Genomic DNA, 14,018 nt, shown 5'->3' with positions numbered 1-14,018 from the left:
TTGTGAAATATTGGGATAATTCAAGCATGCTGTATACAAGTTGGAACAAAAGAAGCTCATATTAGTAGTTGATTCTGTACACAGATTTGAATTGAGTCATTTAGAATAGATCCCCATGTACTTCATAAAGTATGCATTCTACAGCAGAGGCTATCACCTCCCTGGAAACAAATGTAACTGAGATGTGCAGAAGATGTACTATTTATGTTCTGTTTTTATTTCTGGTGGCTTACATACTGTGCAGCACCCTGCCAAAGGAAGAGGAGGGTGCATACGTTAGCTCTGTGCTAGTACAACAAATCACGTCCACACTGCTAGTGAGCACAGAGAGCTCTGTGACTCCTAAGGATTGTGTCAACCCTGTAGAGCTGATGGGAAAATCAGCACCACAAGCACAGAGTCAGTGGCACAGAATCTCACCAGGTGGCAAGAGGAAGCAAAGCGGCAGCCAGGCCGGCCGCCAGGTGGCGAGAGGAAGGGGCAGCTGGGGCTGAAGGGGGCGGGGACAAATTGGGATTGAAGGGAGGGAGGAGAGACAGGGAGAACTAGGGGTGCCGATGCTCTGTACCAGGTCAGCTAGTTATTCTTATTTACCAGTCTTTACATTTGTATACTTTATTTGTTTGGAGGGGGCGAACGTTCTTGGTGCAAGAACAAATCTGTAGGGAATCAAGCCACTAGAGTTAGAACTATGGTTGGGCTACTTTAAAAAAGAAAAAGAAAAAGCTTTCTGTACATTGTACATTTCATTTATTTGCCCACCTTGCTGTGATTCCTAATAGCACTTCAGAACACAGCTTAAGCCCTCTAGACTGTACAGCAAGCTGCCAGCTCAAGTGAGAGGCATGCTCACTGCTGCTGAGGCACTGTAAAGCATACCCACGCTATTTCTGATGGCAGGGCTGCTGCATGTCTCATGAGGAGTATATCAATGCAGCTGCGACAGTACTGCCATTGTGAATAGTGGGAGCACTGTTGCAACTGCATTTATGCACTCCTAAGTTGGCATGCAGCAGCCGAGACATCAGGAGCTGCATGAGGGTGCTTTACAGTGCCTGAGAAGCAGTGAACATGCCCCTTGGACTGTGGCTCACTGAGCAGTATGGGGGTCACTGACTAAATCCAGAAGAAGAAGAAATCAAAACACTGTCTCTACCCAGAGTAATCAGTAGCCAGGGTGGGGCTAGGGAGGCATTTTTCACAGGTCTGGAACCTGCTTTTATTAGAAGTGTTGAGTACTGTTCTTCCTCAGCTCAGAGGATTAGTATGCTATCTTTTAGTACTTTTGACCTCTTCAATTCAGTAATTCACTGTACAATATGTTTCAAGGAAGTAAATAGGTGTTTTTCCAACAACATGATTTGTTATATTGTTCGATTAAAGTTTCTGTATGTGTGTGCATGTGTGTGCACATACATATACATACATACATACACAGAGAGAGAGAGAGAGAGAGAGCGCGCAAAATGAATGGATGGAACTAGGACACTTAAGACACAAAATGCCGGTGAATGGCACTCAAATGCTATGTCTTGTTCCCAGATTTGGCTGATGGCTTTTTATAACCCATAATCTTTTCTTTCAGGCTTCAAACCATGGGAACTGGGGCTCCTGGGGCCCATGGGGACAGTGTTCTCGTACGTGTGGTGGAGGTGTTCAGTTTGCCTATCGTCACTGCAATAACCCAGCACCTAGAAACAATGGTCGGTATTGTACAGGAAAGCGGGCCATCTATCGTTCCTGTAACATCCTGCCCTGTCCTGCAAATGGTATGTTTTCCATATAACAAAGCTAACATTACCAGACATTGCAGAAGCCCTGCTTATGTGTTACGCTTATGCCATTTCTTACTATCTGTAGTGTAATGGTGATGCCGTTAGGGAATGTGACAGTGTCTGTAAAGGCTCTAAGATCAAATCACATTATATGTCAAATATACATTGAACATACCTAGACAGGTCATGCAAGCACCTTTCAGGGCTTGGAGTAAATTACTGGTAGTTGTCATAAGGCATTTGGGATGCATCTAGCCTACCAAGGCTTTTCTTAGTAAATTTTCTCCCCTCCCCACACTTTTCTTCTACAATGTCTGCCCTACAGTTGAGTCACCATGACATAACTCATACAGCACCATTCATACAGTTGTGCCACCATAGGGTGGCAATGTGGAGCATCATTGATTGAAAGTTGAAGGGTGTCTTCTTGTTGTTGTTTGCTGATAAGACCCATGGGCCTTACATTGCCTATGATGTGACAGATGGTCTTGGATCTCTCTTGACTCTGTGATTCTAAGAAAATGTATGTTAGAAATGATGCATGCTTTATGTGCATGTTAACTGTGAGAAAATATCTTTAAATAATTCATAATGAATAATCATTCTCCAGCTAAAGCTTTTCGTCAGGAACAATGTGAAGCAAGAAATGGCTACCAGTCAGATGCAAAAGGTGTCAAAACCTTTGTAGAATGGGTCCCCAAATATGCAGGAGTGCTTCCAGGAGATGTTTGCAAGCTCACCTGTCGAGCGAAAGGAACTGGCTACTACGTAGTTTTCTCTCAAAAGGTAAAAGTGTTTTTATAACTGCTTTTCTTTCAGATATGGAGGTATTTTGTGTTCTAAACTTTTATGTATAACAAGGGTATCTAGGGCTACCTAAGTCTAAGGTAACAATGTTACTTTAGCCCAGGTACAGTGAAGTCCATTTAGCTTAGGACCTGGCCTGCGGCCAAGAACAAAAAGCACTGGGATACAACTGCCTAAAATCATTACCACACTTAGTATTATATATCCCTCTGATTGATAAGAATGAAACTTAGCTGATTGATAAGAATGAAATCAGCAACTTCCAACAAAACTGGAGCATGAATGCACATGGGGAGCTGCTGATTATTATTATTCTATGTCAGTTTTACTAGAACTTCATATGAAAACTTATGAAGGTGGTAGGGATGTGCACGGAACCACGGCTGGGCAATTCGACGCCAACAGGGGTGCCGCTTCAATGGCGGGAGAGGGTGCACTTACCCCTCCCACCACCTTTCCCCTGCTGGCACTCATTACTGGTAAAAACCTTCGGGGTGGCAGCATACCTCTCTGCCACCCCTTCCCCCTCTTTGGCCGGAAGTCCCGGGTGTGCTTCCGCATGTCTGACGTGCGCACACGCACCCAGGACATCCGGCCATTTCCAGCCGAGGAGGGGAAAGGGGCGGCAGGGAGGTATGCTGCCACCCCAAAGCTTTTTACCAGTAATGAGCGCCGACGGGGGGAAAGTGGTGTGAGGGGTAAGTGCACCCTCCCCCACCCTTAAAGCGGCACCCCTGCCAGCGTCGAACTTTGAACTGCCCCAGTGTTAGAACCTGATTGGAGGCCCGTAAAAGGGGCCTTAAAAGGGCCTCCATAAAAGGGCCTCCGAACAGGTTCATGCACATCCCTAGAAGGCGGTTAATTCGTTAATTAATTCTTCCATAGGTAGCTGAAGATCCCAGCTATGATGTGTGTCTTGCCCATTGGTGTTGACAGTTGCAAGGGTCTCAAAAGCACTGTGTTGTTTGTTAATAGCGAAGAACTGCTGCATCCCAAAGGTGGAAATGGGATGTTGGAGAGACAAGTTATGTGTATAACAAATATAAAGCTGGTGATAATTCACGCTAGCTCATCTATAGCTACACTTTTACCCAGTGTGATGTGTGGACATCAGTGCTCCCAGTAACAGGGATTCCCAGACGTTGTTGACTACAACTCCCACAATCCCCAGCCAAAGGCCATTGCAGCTAGGAATGATGGGAGTTGTAGTCAACAACATCTGGGAATCTCTGTTACAGGGAGCACTGGTGGGCATGTAGTAACCATATATTGCACCATAACTGAAATTTGCTGTCAAAAGTGGGTGAATATTTGGTTGCCACCATAACAGTATACACTTCTTGCAAAACTTTGCCTGTATTGCATAACACAATCTTCAGGAGTTCTAAATGGGGAAACATCAAAGATGACAAATGAGAGAAGATCAGCTAACCAGTCACCCCAAGATTATCCATCTCCCTTTCTCCCCAGGTGCATCACTTGTCTGAGGAGGGCAGCAGAAACTCCCCCATGCAGTTTCAAACTCTGGGCATTCCAGAATCCTAAATTACACAAAACAGGTGTCCGTCGTTCAGCTTTGCCCTCCTCAGACATGGGGCACAGGGGGTATGGCTAAGGAGTGCATTGACATCATAGGGCATGGCTAGACAGCACACTCCTACCCAGGAGTGTTGTCTACCCATGTACAGTGTACCTAGGTTTAGAATGCCTGAAGAGGAGTAATATTACTGACAGTAGTGAAAAGATGTTACAGTGGCAGTCATGTCCTACCCATTTTCATCCACAAACATCTTCCATCTTTACTAATTCATAAAACCATCACTGTGATTTTGAAGATTCCCCATAACTGGGTCACCCACTTGCAAGTGAGGAAGAAGGAAATATTCCAGCCATCTATAATTGGACAGATGTGCTAAATGAAAAAAAATGGTGTCCAACCTCAGTGCCTGGACAGGTGCCAGTAATGATAATATATAACAATGTTCACTGATCAATCATCCCCAAATATACCTTAAAATTTATAATTTTAACCAGCGACAACTTCATTACACAGGTAACTGATGGAACAGAATGTAGGCCGTATAGCAATTCAGTATGTGTCCGTGGCAAATGTGTGAGAACAGGATGTGATGGCATTATTGGCTCAAAGCTCCAGTACGATAGATGTGGCATCTGTGGAGGAGACAACTCCAGCTGCACAAAAATTATGGGAACTTTTAATAAAAAGAGGTAAGAATAGCCATTCTCTGCCCTAAAAAGAGATGCTTAAGATTGCAGCAAATGTGCATGGAAATCACTGACACTACACCTATCTTCATTCCGAGTTTCCTAAATGCCAGTTCAGATGACCACTTGAGATAGTAATTATCATTGAATAGGTATATCTCTTGATAATGCTGGGCTGTTTACTAGATCAGACACACTATTCATAGTAGCTGGTAGCTTAGTTGTATGAATCAGTTATGACTACTGTCAAACCCTACTTATTATTTTCACAGGGTAATTTCAGTTTTAAATGTGCTAAACAAGGTCATTTGACTAGGTTCTGAATGCCTTCGTTCTTACATTCACTTGAGCACTGCAGTGGTGTAGTGATTTTTCTCTGCTCTTTTGAGGCTGGGGTAAAAAATCACAGACACATCCACAGACAGCCTGGCTGGCACTTTGGGTTTTCTGCATTGTGGAAAGGAGGGGCCACACGATTCCCCCACATTGCTATTGCTGTTCTGTCCGGGTAAGTTCTGTGTAGGCCTCTCTAAATGAATTGGAGTGTCCGACACAGATCTGGACTGTACCCACATTCAGCAATAGTAGTACTAATATCATAGTACAATAAGTAATACTAATATTTTATAAAGGTGTATATTCCATTTATGTCTATTAAGTAACTCTTTAAAACACTTTTAGTGTGATACCATCTTAGTGTTTAAAAAATATTTTAGGATTTTCTGCAGTTCTAATCAACCTACTAGAAGTATTTAGGGCATTTTCCACTTAAGTCCTAATGCAAAGCTTTAGAACTTTACTAATGAACCATTAGATTTTTGGAGAATTCAGCATACTCCTGGTTTTTTCCCCACTAATCACTTTGTGTGTGCACACACATTCACATGCCTAAATATTACCCAGTTACTTTTATTCTTTCATATGCATTGCATTATATTTCCAACCCATAACATTAATGTATAAGCAGTCAATACAGGTGGGTTTCTTGCCTTGAAACCTAATCATATGCAACTTTATTAACACATGAGATGAATACTGTAACATTTTCTTCAGATATATATAATGGCTAACATGATGTGCAGCATTATGGAGCCATAACACTACACCGCAGGACTGCTGCAGACTTCACAAGCAGCCCTGATGCTTTTCAAAAGCAATAGATACAGAAGCAGCATTTCTGCAGGTTTCCCCATTCATGATAATGGGGAAACCTGTGAAAATACTGCTTCCATATCCACTGCTTTGGAACAGCATCACTTTGAAGTCCATAGTAGCCACAGGGCACAATGCTGTTCAAGCATTTGCAGGTAAATTAGAAAGGTTATTTTCAGGAAAATAAGAGCAAGTGCTTACCTGCTCCCCACCACCCCTTCCAGCTTCCTGCAGCATGTATTCCAAAAAGGTTTGTGCACCATCAGCATGCACATGGCATCTGCACATACGCCAGCATCATTTGTGTGGTCAGCAACACCATGCTGACCATGCAAACGGCGCCCATGCATGTGGCGCCCAAGCCACCCCAACAGGAAGCTAGAAGGGGCAGCAGAGAGTAGGTTAGCACCTGAACTTTTTCTTAAAGTTAGCTTTCTTATTTCCCTGCAAGTGCTCAAACCAGTTCAGCCACATCCCTACTCTGTAATTCTGTACATCATTGTTAGCCAATGTAAATAAAATATATAGTATGAAATATATTAGCTAGTTACATATTACCACTTCTGTAGTATCCTGAAATCTTTTTCACCATGGCAAAAAGTGGTATACTTCCATTGGCTTCAGTGGAATTTAAATTAGCTCCTCTTCTGTAGAGATGAGGCTTGGGTGTAATGCACTCAAAAGTTTGTTCCAGATCACAGCCAAGTAAGCAAAGTACTTCCCATAGTTCTGGGATTTTGAAATAATACTCATATCTTTGTTACTAACATGTACTTTCCCATTTCAGTAAGGGTTACACTGATATTGTGAAAATACCAGAAGGAGCAACACACATCAAAATTCGACAGTTCAAAGCTAAAGACCAGAGCAGGTTTACAGCTTATTTGGCCCTAAAGAAGAAAAATGGTGAGTACCTTGTCAATGGAAAGTACATGATCTCAACTTCGGAAACCATCATCGACCTCAATGGAACCGTCATGAACTACAGTGGCTGGAGTCATAAAGATGATTTCTTGCATGCAATGGGGCATACAGGCACAAAAGAGATCCTTGTAGTACAAATTCTTGCAACTGACCCAACAAAACCACTGGATGTTCGTTACAGTTTCTATGTGCCAAAGAAGCAAGCCCAAATGACAAACTCTGTCACTAGCAACAGCAGTAGTAACAAAGTGTCACCAGCCCTCACACAACCTCAGTGGGTGACTGGACCATGGCTTTCTTGCTCTCGAACATGCGATACAGGCTGGCACACAAGAACTGTTCAGTGTAAAGATGGGAATGGAAAATTAGCTAAAGGATGTCTTCTGTCTCAAAGACCTTCAGCATTCAAGCAGTGCTTGCTAAAAAAATGTTAACCTGTGGTTGTGAGCTTCTTAAAAAGGAGTCTTGTTAAGTCATAGTTGACATTGTGACACAAAGTCTACCCAGGCACAGAGAAATGCCAACACTTCAACTTACTTTCATATAGTCTGAAATTATGGGCAGAATCTGCCTATGTGGACCAAATGAAGATATGCACTGCTAGTGATAGTGAGAAGATCTTAAATATGTCAAAGGCACTAAGCATTAGTTGTTACAAGCCCTCTGTATCTGCAAATAAGAAGAGGATAAACCAGTGAATGGGTGATAATGATTTATCTGAAGGTTACAGAATCATCTCCCTTTTCTCACCTACCTCTAACACAGTATGTCCTTAGACAACTTGTCATAGATACCCATGATACCACAATAGCTTATTTTATACTATTTGTAAATACCTTTGCTTTGGTATGTCATTTTATTTCACTTGATCTTCATTTGAAAGAACAACCTTTCTATATGATACAAGTGATTGACCAAAGTATCTCTGTAGCCATTGTGAATTCCACCTTTTCAAAAATGGCTGTGGATATTTTACTGGAAAACTGAGATCTTGCTGCTTTTTTAAAGATTTAATACACTTTTGACAACAGGAAATCATTTCCATTCTAGGAGTTTCCTGACAACAGAGTTTGGTTCAATATTAATGCCTTTTTAACTAGAAACTCTCATCCATGGATACTTCCGCAGCCAGGAAAAAAAAATAGCTGCTAGTATGCTTCTTTTAAAGAAAGGGAGAAAAAAGAACATACTCTATTATATATTAGTAATTTAGAGAACAAAAAATATCTATGAAAATAATCAACAACACAATCTAGACTGTGCCCCCACATACACCATAGGGCATGTGCAGCCATCTACATGACAGGAAGACTAACCAAGAAGAGGGTCAGAGGAAGGGAATTCCACAGGCAGAAGAGGGAGAAGGGAAGGAGGACTTGGTGAGGCATTATATCATGCCCCAAGTGTTTTCTAGTTCAAATATTTTCAAGCCTGTTCACATATTTTCTCTGTTAGTTTTATTGTGGCTTCTACTGGAAATCTAACAATGTGTAATGTATCAATTGTCTATTGAAAAACTAGTTGTCAAAAAAAAGCAAGTGGTTTCTTGCATTTAGCAATGATTGGTCCAGTATTTCTAACTTTCGTCAAATACCCTGGTCTGGATGGTTTATCCAAGATCTAATGTCCAAATTGCCCCATTATTTTGAATGGGGGCCCCAATGTGAAGGTGCAGTCTTTTGTACAAGTAGACTTGGTCTTTCTGTTGAAATGAATGGGGCATTTTTTTCATGTGCACATGAACACACCCATGCCTGTAAACCGCTAGGATACCCATGCACTATTTTTAAAAACAGAAAACATTTATGCTTGAAAACTGCATATTTTTTTAAGATACAGGTCTGACATGGTAGTTGCAGCAGGTGCTGGTAGCTGATATGATCCGCAGCTCCCTGACAATGGAAGGAGGGCTGTGGATCTGCAAGCAGCCTTCACGGAAGGCTTCTTTGTGCAGCAGACTGGGAGCGGAGGGGGAAGGGGAGAGATTGTTGCTTCTCTCTCTTGTCTCAAAAGCCCTTTCTCCTTGTATAAATCTGTTCGCGAGGGCTGTGTGACCCTCATGAACAGACTTATACACGTAGAAAGGCTTTTAGACCGCTCCACACTCAGTCCACTGCACAAAGCAGTCTGCAGCACAAGGGCACTGAGGGCTGCTGGCAGATCCACAATCTGCCTTCGCTGCTAAAGGGCTGAGGATCATGTTGGTCAATTTTCTACAGATCATTTCCACAGAGCAAAGAGATATTTTTCATAGGCAAAGAAGTTTTCAGTTTTTGCAAGGTTACAGATAAATACCTCATCGGAAATCTAATGAAATTAATTAACAATTGGATCATGTTTATGTAATATGAATAAAATATTGAGTATGGGTAAATTCAGAGGTGAATTTATTTTCATCATAATAACAGATGAAAATAAATTCACCTCTGCTCCTAATATCCTCCACAAATATTGAAATAAATAGTTTCTAACCTCTCAGACCTCCATGGGAATTAGTTATGGATTTCAGGAGAGTCAAGATTAGATTCTAAATATCCTGATTTCGTTAATCACTGAAATTTCATTCCCAGTTTTGAGGGAGTACCCTAATGATAACAGGAGGTCATCTGTGATGAGTGACAGTTGCATTCTCATCTCTGCAGATCATTACATGATTGAAAAATGAAGGTGCTTTTGTTAGGTACACAATGTGGAAGTCCAGACAGTTTTGTTTTTAAGTGTGGCCTCCAGAAAGTGCATGGATATAGAAAAAGACAGCTATGTACCAATAGAGCTCTAGTCTCATGAAGGTACACATGATTAATTGTGGCAGAATGTGAATAGAGACAGAAATGCACATCAAGATGAGTATCAGAATGTGTGTTCTATTGAAAGAAACAAAATAAAAATGTGCATCTGAGAAACATCTGATTCCTGATCCAAAGAGCTGCTCCATATGAGATGGGAAGAAATGTCAGTTTAGTGCATTATTTCAATCATGTTCTAGTCCAAATTATGTCAGTTTCTAGACTTTTTAGCCATTCTCTTGTACCATAGATAATTTCTTTTTAAAAATGCTTAAGTGCATAATCAAAGATTAACATTTCCTAATCATCAGGGGATATGGCTGATTTCTCTCTCTAAAAAAGGTAGTAGCACCAACATTTTTTTTTAAAAAAAGAGCATCAAGCTGGTGTGATTATTTAAAATATTTATTATTTTCAAGAATAAATCTTATTTGGCCCCACCTTGAGGTTCAACTGTCTTCTTGAAGCTTTCCTACACAAATTCCTTTTGAACAGAATCCTGAGGTGCACAATCCTGAGGTGCTTGAGATAACTCAAATAGAGTTACATCAGTGTATTAGTTTCCCCTTACACTTAAGATTTGTCATACAGGAAGCCTTAAAATGAACAGAATCTATTCAAGAACAATAAAAGGAGAACTCAAAGGGGGAGAAGCAACTGAAATGAAGCCAAGTACAGAGGTGGTATAAATGGTGGTTTTGGTTGCATAACTTAGATTAACGTATGGAAAAAATGTTAATTTCACAGCTTTGTTATTGTAGTATGATTGCTGACACATTTGCTAATTAATTTTGGCAAGAAAGGAAACATGAAAGAGGATTGTATGTTTTTGCCTTTTCCTACATCTTTCTGTACTATTTGTGTTACATCTCCAGTTCCTGCCACATTGTATTGTGCACTCACAATGTGAAACTGGTGTCAATTGCATCATTTTTATAGTGTTGGAATCAGGTCAGTTGCAAGGACTCTGATATAATCACTGCCTGATTGACTGCTGGGTTATTCTATATTTCTCTGACAATTATACTAACTAAATAGGAACACATCGAATGATAAAGTCACAACTGCTATTATAATTCTGAGAATCTCTGCATTAAATGGAGCCATCCCACTAGCCTCAGCAATGAAAGCTGGCTTTCTGAATTACGTTTAACACTAGAAAACCAAACTATAACCTTCAGACCACATGGTGTCATTGTAGAGAACTCACTGGAGACTAGTAGATTGAAGATTGCCACCAAAACCTATTGAAAATGGTCAATATGTTGACCATAAAACCTTCCCATTGAAACAGTCTATCTTATGAGTGGAAGTGGGAGGAAATGTTAGTGATTGACTAGTTGTTTTTAAAAAACACAAAAAACCTAAAAAGCAAAGTAGCACTGAAAAAAATAATTTATTGTTTTTACAAATTGGTATGTGAATGGATGTAATGAATTTATTTATTCTTATTTAACGTGAAGTGCCAATTGTGAACATTCTTCTATATTTAAAATGTTTTGCTATTACTGCTTTGTCTGTCGTACCCTTGTTTTTTAAAAAGCCGTATATTTGAGTGGAAAGTACTATGTGAATTTACCAACGCACAGCACTGGTTGCTTTTATATTGTCTTTATTTTGTTTTGTTTTAAAGAATGTGTGTGTGTATGTGGTGCATGTATGTGTGAGTATGAAAAATAGTATGACTAAAGATTCTTGCGTGTATGGAAGCATGTGTGTATTACTTATATAAACATATAGAATGCACATACATACATATGTGTATGTATCTTATATGTTCACTGATATTTTTCAACCACAGTTTTTTCTTTCTTTAAAAAAACTACTTTGCAGCACATTGTTATCAAAGCTTGTAGTTACTAGGAACCACAAAACAAAAAGAGGCTCGTGGATAGACAAAACTGGTGGGTAATGTATTCCAAAAGATTACTACTTGAAATATGGGTAAAAATTACAATATAACATGGTTAACAAGACAATGGGCCTGAATCGTGACCTTTTCATAAATCAAACTGCAAATGCTGCAATCTCTGGGCAACTTCAGGTAATATTGGAATGATCTCACCGGTTTAAATGTGTCTTCAGTGGTTCAAATCTGAAATAAGCAGCAGTGTAGCACAAAATACATTAGTGATTTTGAAGTATTTTAGTAAAGGACTTGGAAGCCAGTTCATCATCTCAGTTAGTTATCTCCATTTGCTGATTCACAGCACCACTTGGTTCCATCCACATGGTTCCAACAAATTCCTAGTGAATTCAGACACAACTGACATAACTTGAGGAGTCTTTTTAAAATGACCATAAAAACGGAAAGACACCAATATTTCACACATGATATAACTGGCAAATTTTGTGATACAGCTGAAGCAGTTGGCTTCCAATAAAGCCAGTGCACAATTGGGCACTAAAGAAAAATATGAGTGAGCATTAGAAAAAATTCAGTCACTTACTAAATGCTATGAAGAATTCCACATAAATCATATTGCTCATTACCACTCCACAAAACAAACTTATCAACTACACTCAGATTGACTATTCAAAAAATGCATAATGCCCTTTATCAAAGTTGACCAAGAATCTGCCTTCTTGAATGAGTCAGAAATCCAGCAACCTGATGGCTGATGTTAATTTATATAGACCAAAATGTCAAACACATGTACATAATGTTTCAGTACATGGCATTGTCTCAAAAGGGGTTCTTGATTAGCTTTCCCTTCCATGTACTTAGTTTTCTAACACTGCTACTTCATCTAGTTCCACAATAAAAAAAAATTGGCATTAGCAAATAACTTTTAATACTTGGTTTTTGACTGAATACTACCCAATAGCTTGCTTTGTACTCAAAATGTGTACACTTAGACCCTCTAGAACATAAAAAATATTCAAAGATAGGTACGCAAATTCTGTAAGTCAACTCCATAAATTCCCTAACTGTAATTTAGAAATACATTATCTTGTCTATTACACTGGACTCAGTGGGGCGATAGATAATTCAAAGCAGGTTGTTGACCATTTTAATTGAAGCCACATATCTACCTTGAAGTCCTGAAAATCAGAATCCCCTAGAATGCCATATTTTTGCTAGTGTATCTTCATTCTCAAATCAGCTTTGTTTTCCTGATTCTTGTCCTATAATTCAAAGCTACAAGGTAACAAATTGGGGGGGAGGGAATTGCTAAGAAGCTATTTATTGTTAAATTTATTCTTATAGTTGTTGGGGTGCTAAAAATTTTGGTATACCAGCTGAAGACATTTATATGCAATTGAATAATTAGGTATATATATAAATATGTAGAGTATAATTCATTCCTGTATCTATAAAAAATACATGCTAGAGCAGGTATATCTATATGGTTTTATATATATAGTGCACATTTCTACTAAATGAATCTATATCCAGAATAACTTGACCTCATTAGATTTAACAATTTACATCATTATAATGTGTTTGAAAAATTAATGTCATGAAACAAAATGCATTTTACAGATAACCATGCAGATTTGGATAAGTACTTCCAGACTAACACTGCACTAGTGCTAACAAACAAAGATGCACTCACACATCACTGAATGGATGCTCAAAATTTCACGAGTGTAACATTAGTCTGAATGTCAGCCACTGGAAACAAAGAGCAGCAGAACACAATGAACCCCATTAAAACATCTCAATGCCCTACTGTCAGTGCTTCAGGGTCCAGGGAAACATTAAAAGCATATACTATATCTAATCTCAGTGCTTCATGAAAATTTTGTTATAGGGAAATAAACGTCAGGAAATATGAGCACACAGTGGCTTACATGCCATGTAGTGATTTGTAGCTATAAGAGGAAGACAAGCTTGTTCCTGTGTTCAGGGCTGGCCCATCCACTAGGTGAACTAGGCAGTCACCTAGGGCACCAAGAGGGGAGGGGCACCAATTACCTGGATCATGTGCCACACGCAAGAGTGCCCATGCACTCACAGATGGACGCATGCACTTCCCATCGTCAGAGCAAATGGGCAGGTGACCAAGCAGGCACTCTCCATCCCTGTTGCCTGCACATCCACCCACCTGCTCTCCTCACCATCTCCACCTGCTGCCAGCTGCTTCTGGGCAGCCATTCTGCTGTGGTGCATGATTATCATGCTGCCACATCATAACATGTCACAGCAGGCTGGCTGCCCAAAAGCAGCTGGTTGTGGCAGGAGCAGAAAGCAGAGGTGGCAAAGATTGCAAGTGGGCAGCCAGGTGGACAATGGGAATGACCTATCCAATGAGAGGCCCACATGGGGGCAGGGAACACCAACTCCAGGCTTCATCTGGAGCACCACCAGTCCTTGGGCCAGCAGGAGCTGTGATGAAGCTAA

The 14,018-nt window shown here is 40.2% G+C and overlaps 1 protein-coding gene across 1 annotated transcript in view; it reads left to right on the top strand.

Annotated features, from left to right (window-relative positions):
* ADAMTS5 (ADAM metallopeptidase with thrombospondin type 1 motif 5) overlaps nucleotides 1-11,261 on the top strand; it is a 90,076-nt gene extending 78,815 nt beyond the window's left edge. Inside the window, exons 5-8 of the mRNA XM_053307327.1 lie at nucleotides 1,586-1,769; nucleotides 2,386-2,561; nucleotides 4,636-4,811; nucleotides 6,748-11,261. Of these exons, the coding sequence (XP_053163302.1) occupies nucleotides 1,586-1,769; nucleotides 2,386-2,561; nucleotides 4,636-4,811; nucleotides 6,748-7,318 (1,107 nt within the window). The 3' untranslated portion in view covers nucleotides 7,319-11,261. The remainder of the gene's footprint in view (nucleotides 1-1,585; nucleotides 1,770-2,385; nucleotides 2,562-4,635; nucleotides 4,812-6,747) is intronic.
* The last annotated feature ends 2,757 nt before the right edge of the window (nucleotides 11,262-14,018 follow it).

The sequence above is a fragment of the Hemicordylus capensis genome, chromosome 3 (assembly GCF_027244095.1).
Source record: "Hemicordylus capensis ecotype Gifberg chromosome 3, rHemCap1.1.pri, whole genome shotgun sequence".
Classification (NCBI taxonomy): domain Eukaryota; kingdom Metazoa; phylum Chordata; class Lepidosauria; order Squamata; family Cordylidae; genus Hemicordylus; species Hemicordylus capensis.
The sequence above is the reverse complement of the archived record's forward strand: the minus strand, read 5'-3'. Positions and strand labels throughout refer to the sequence as shown.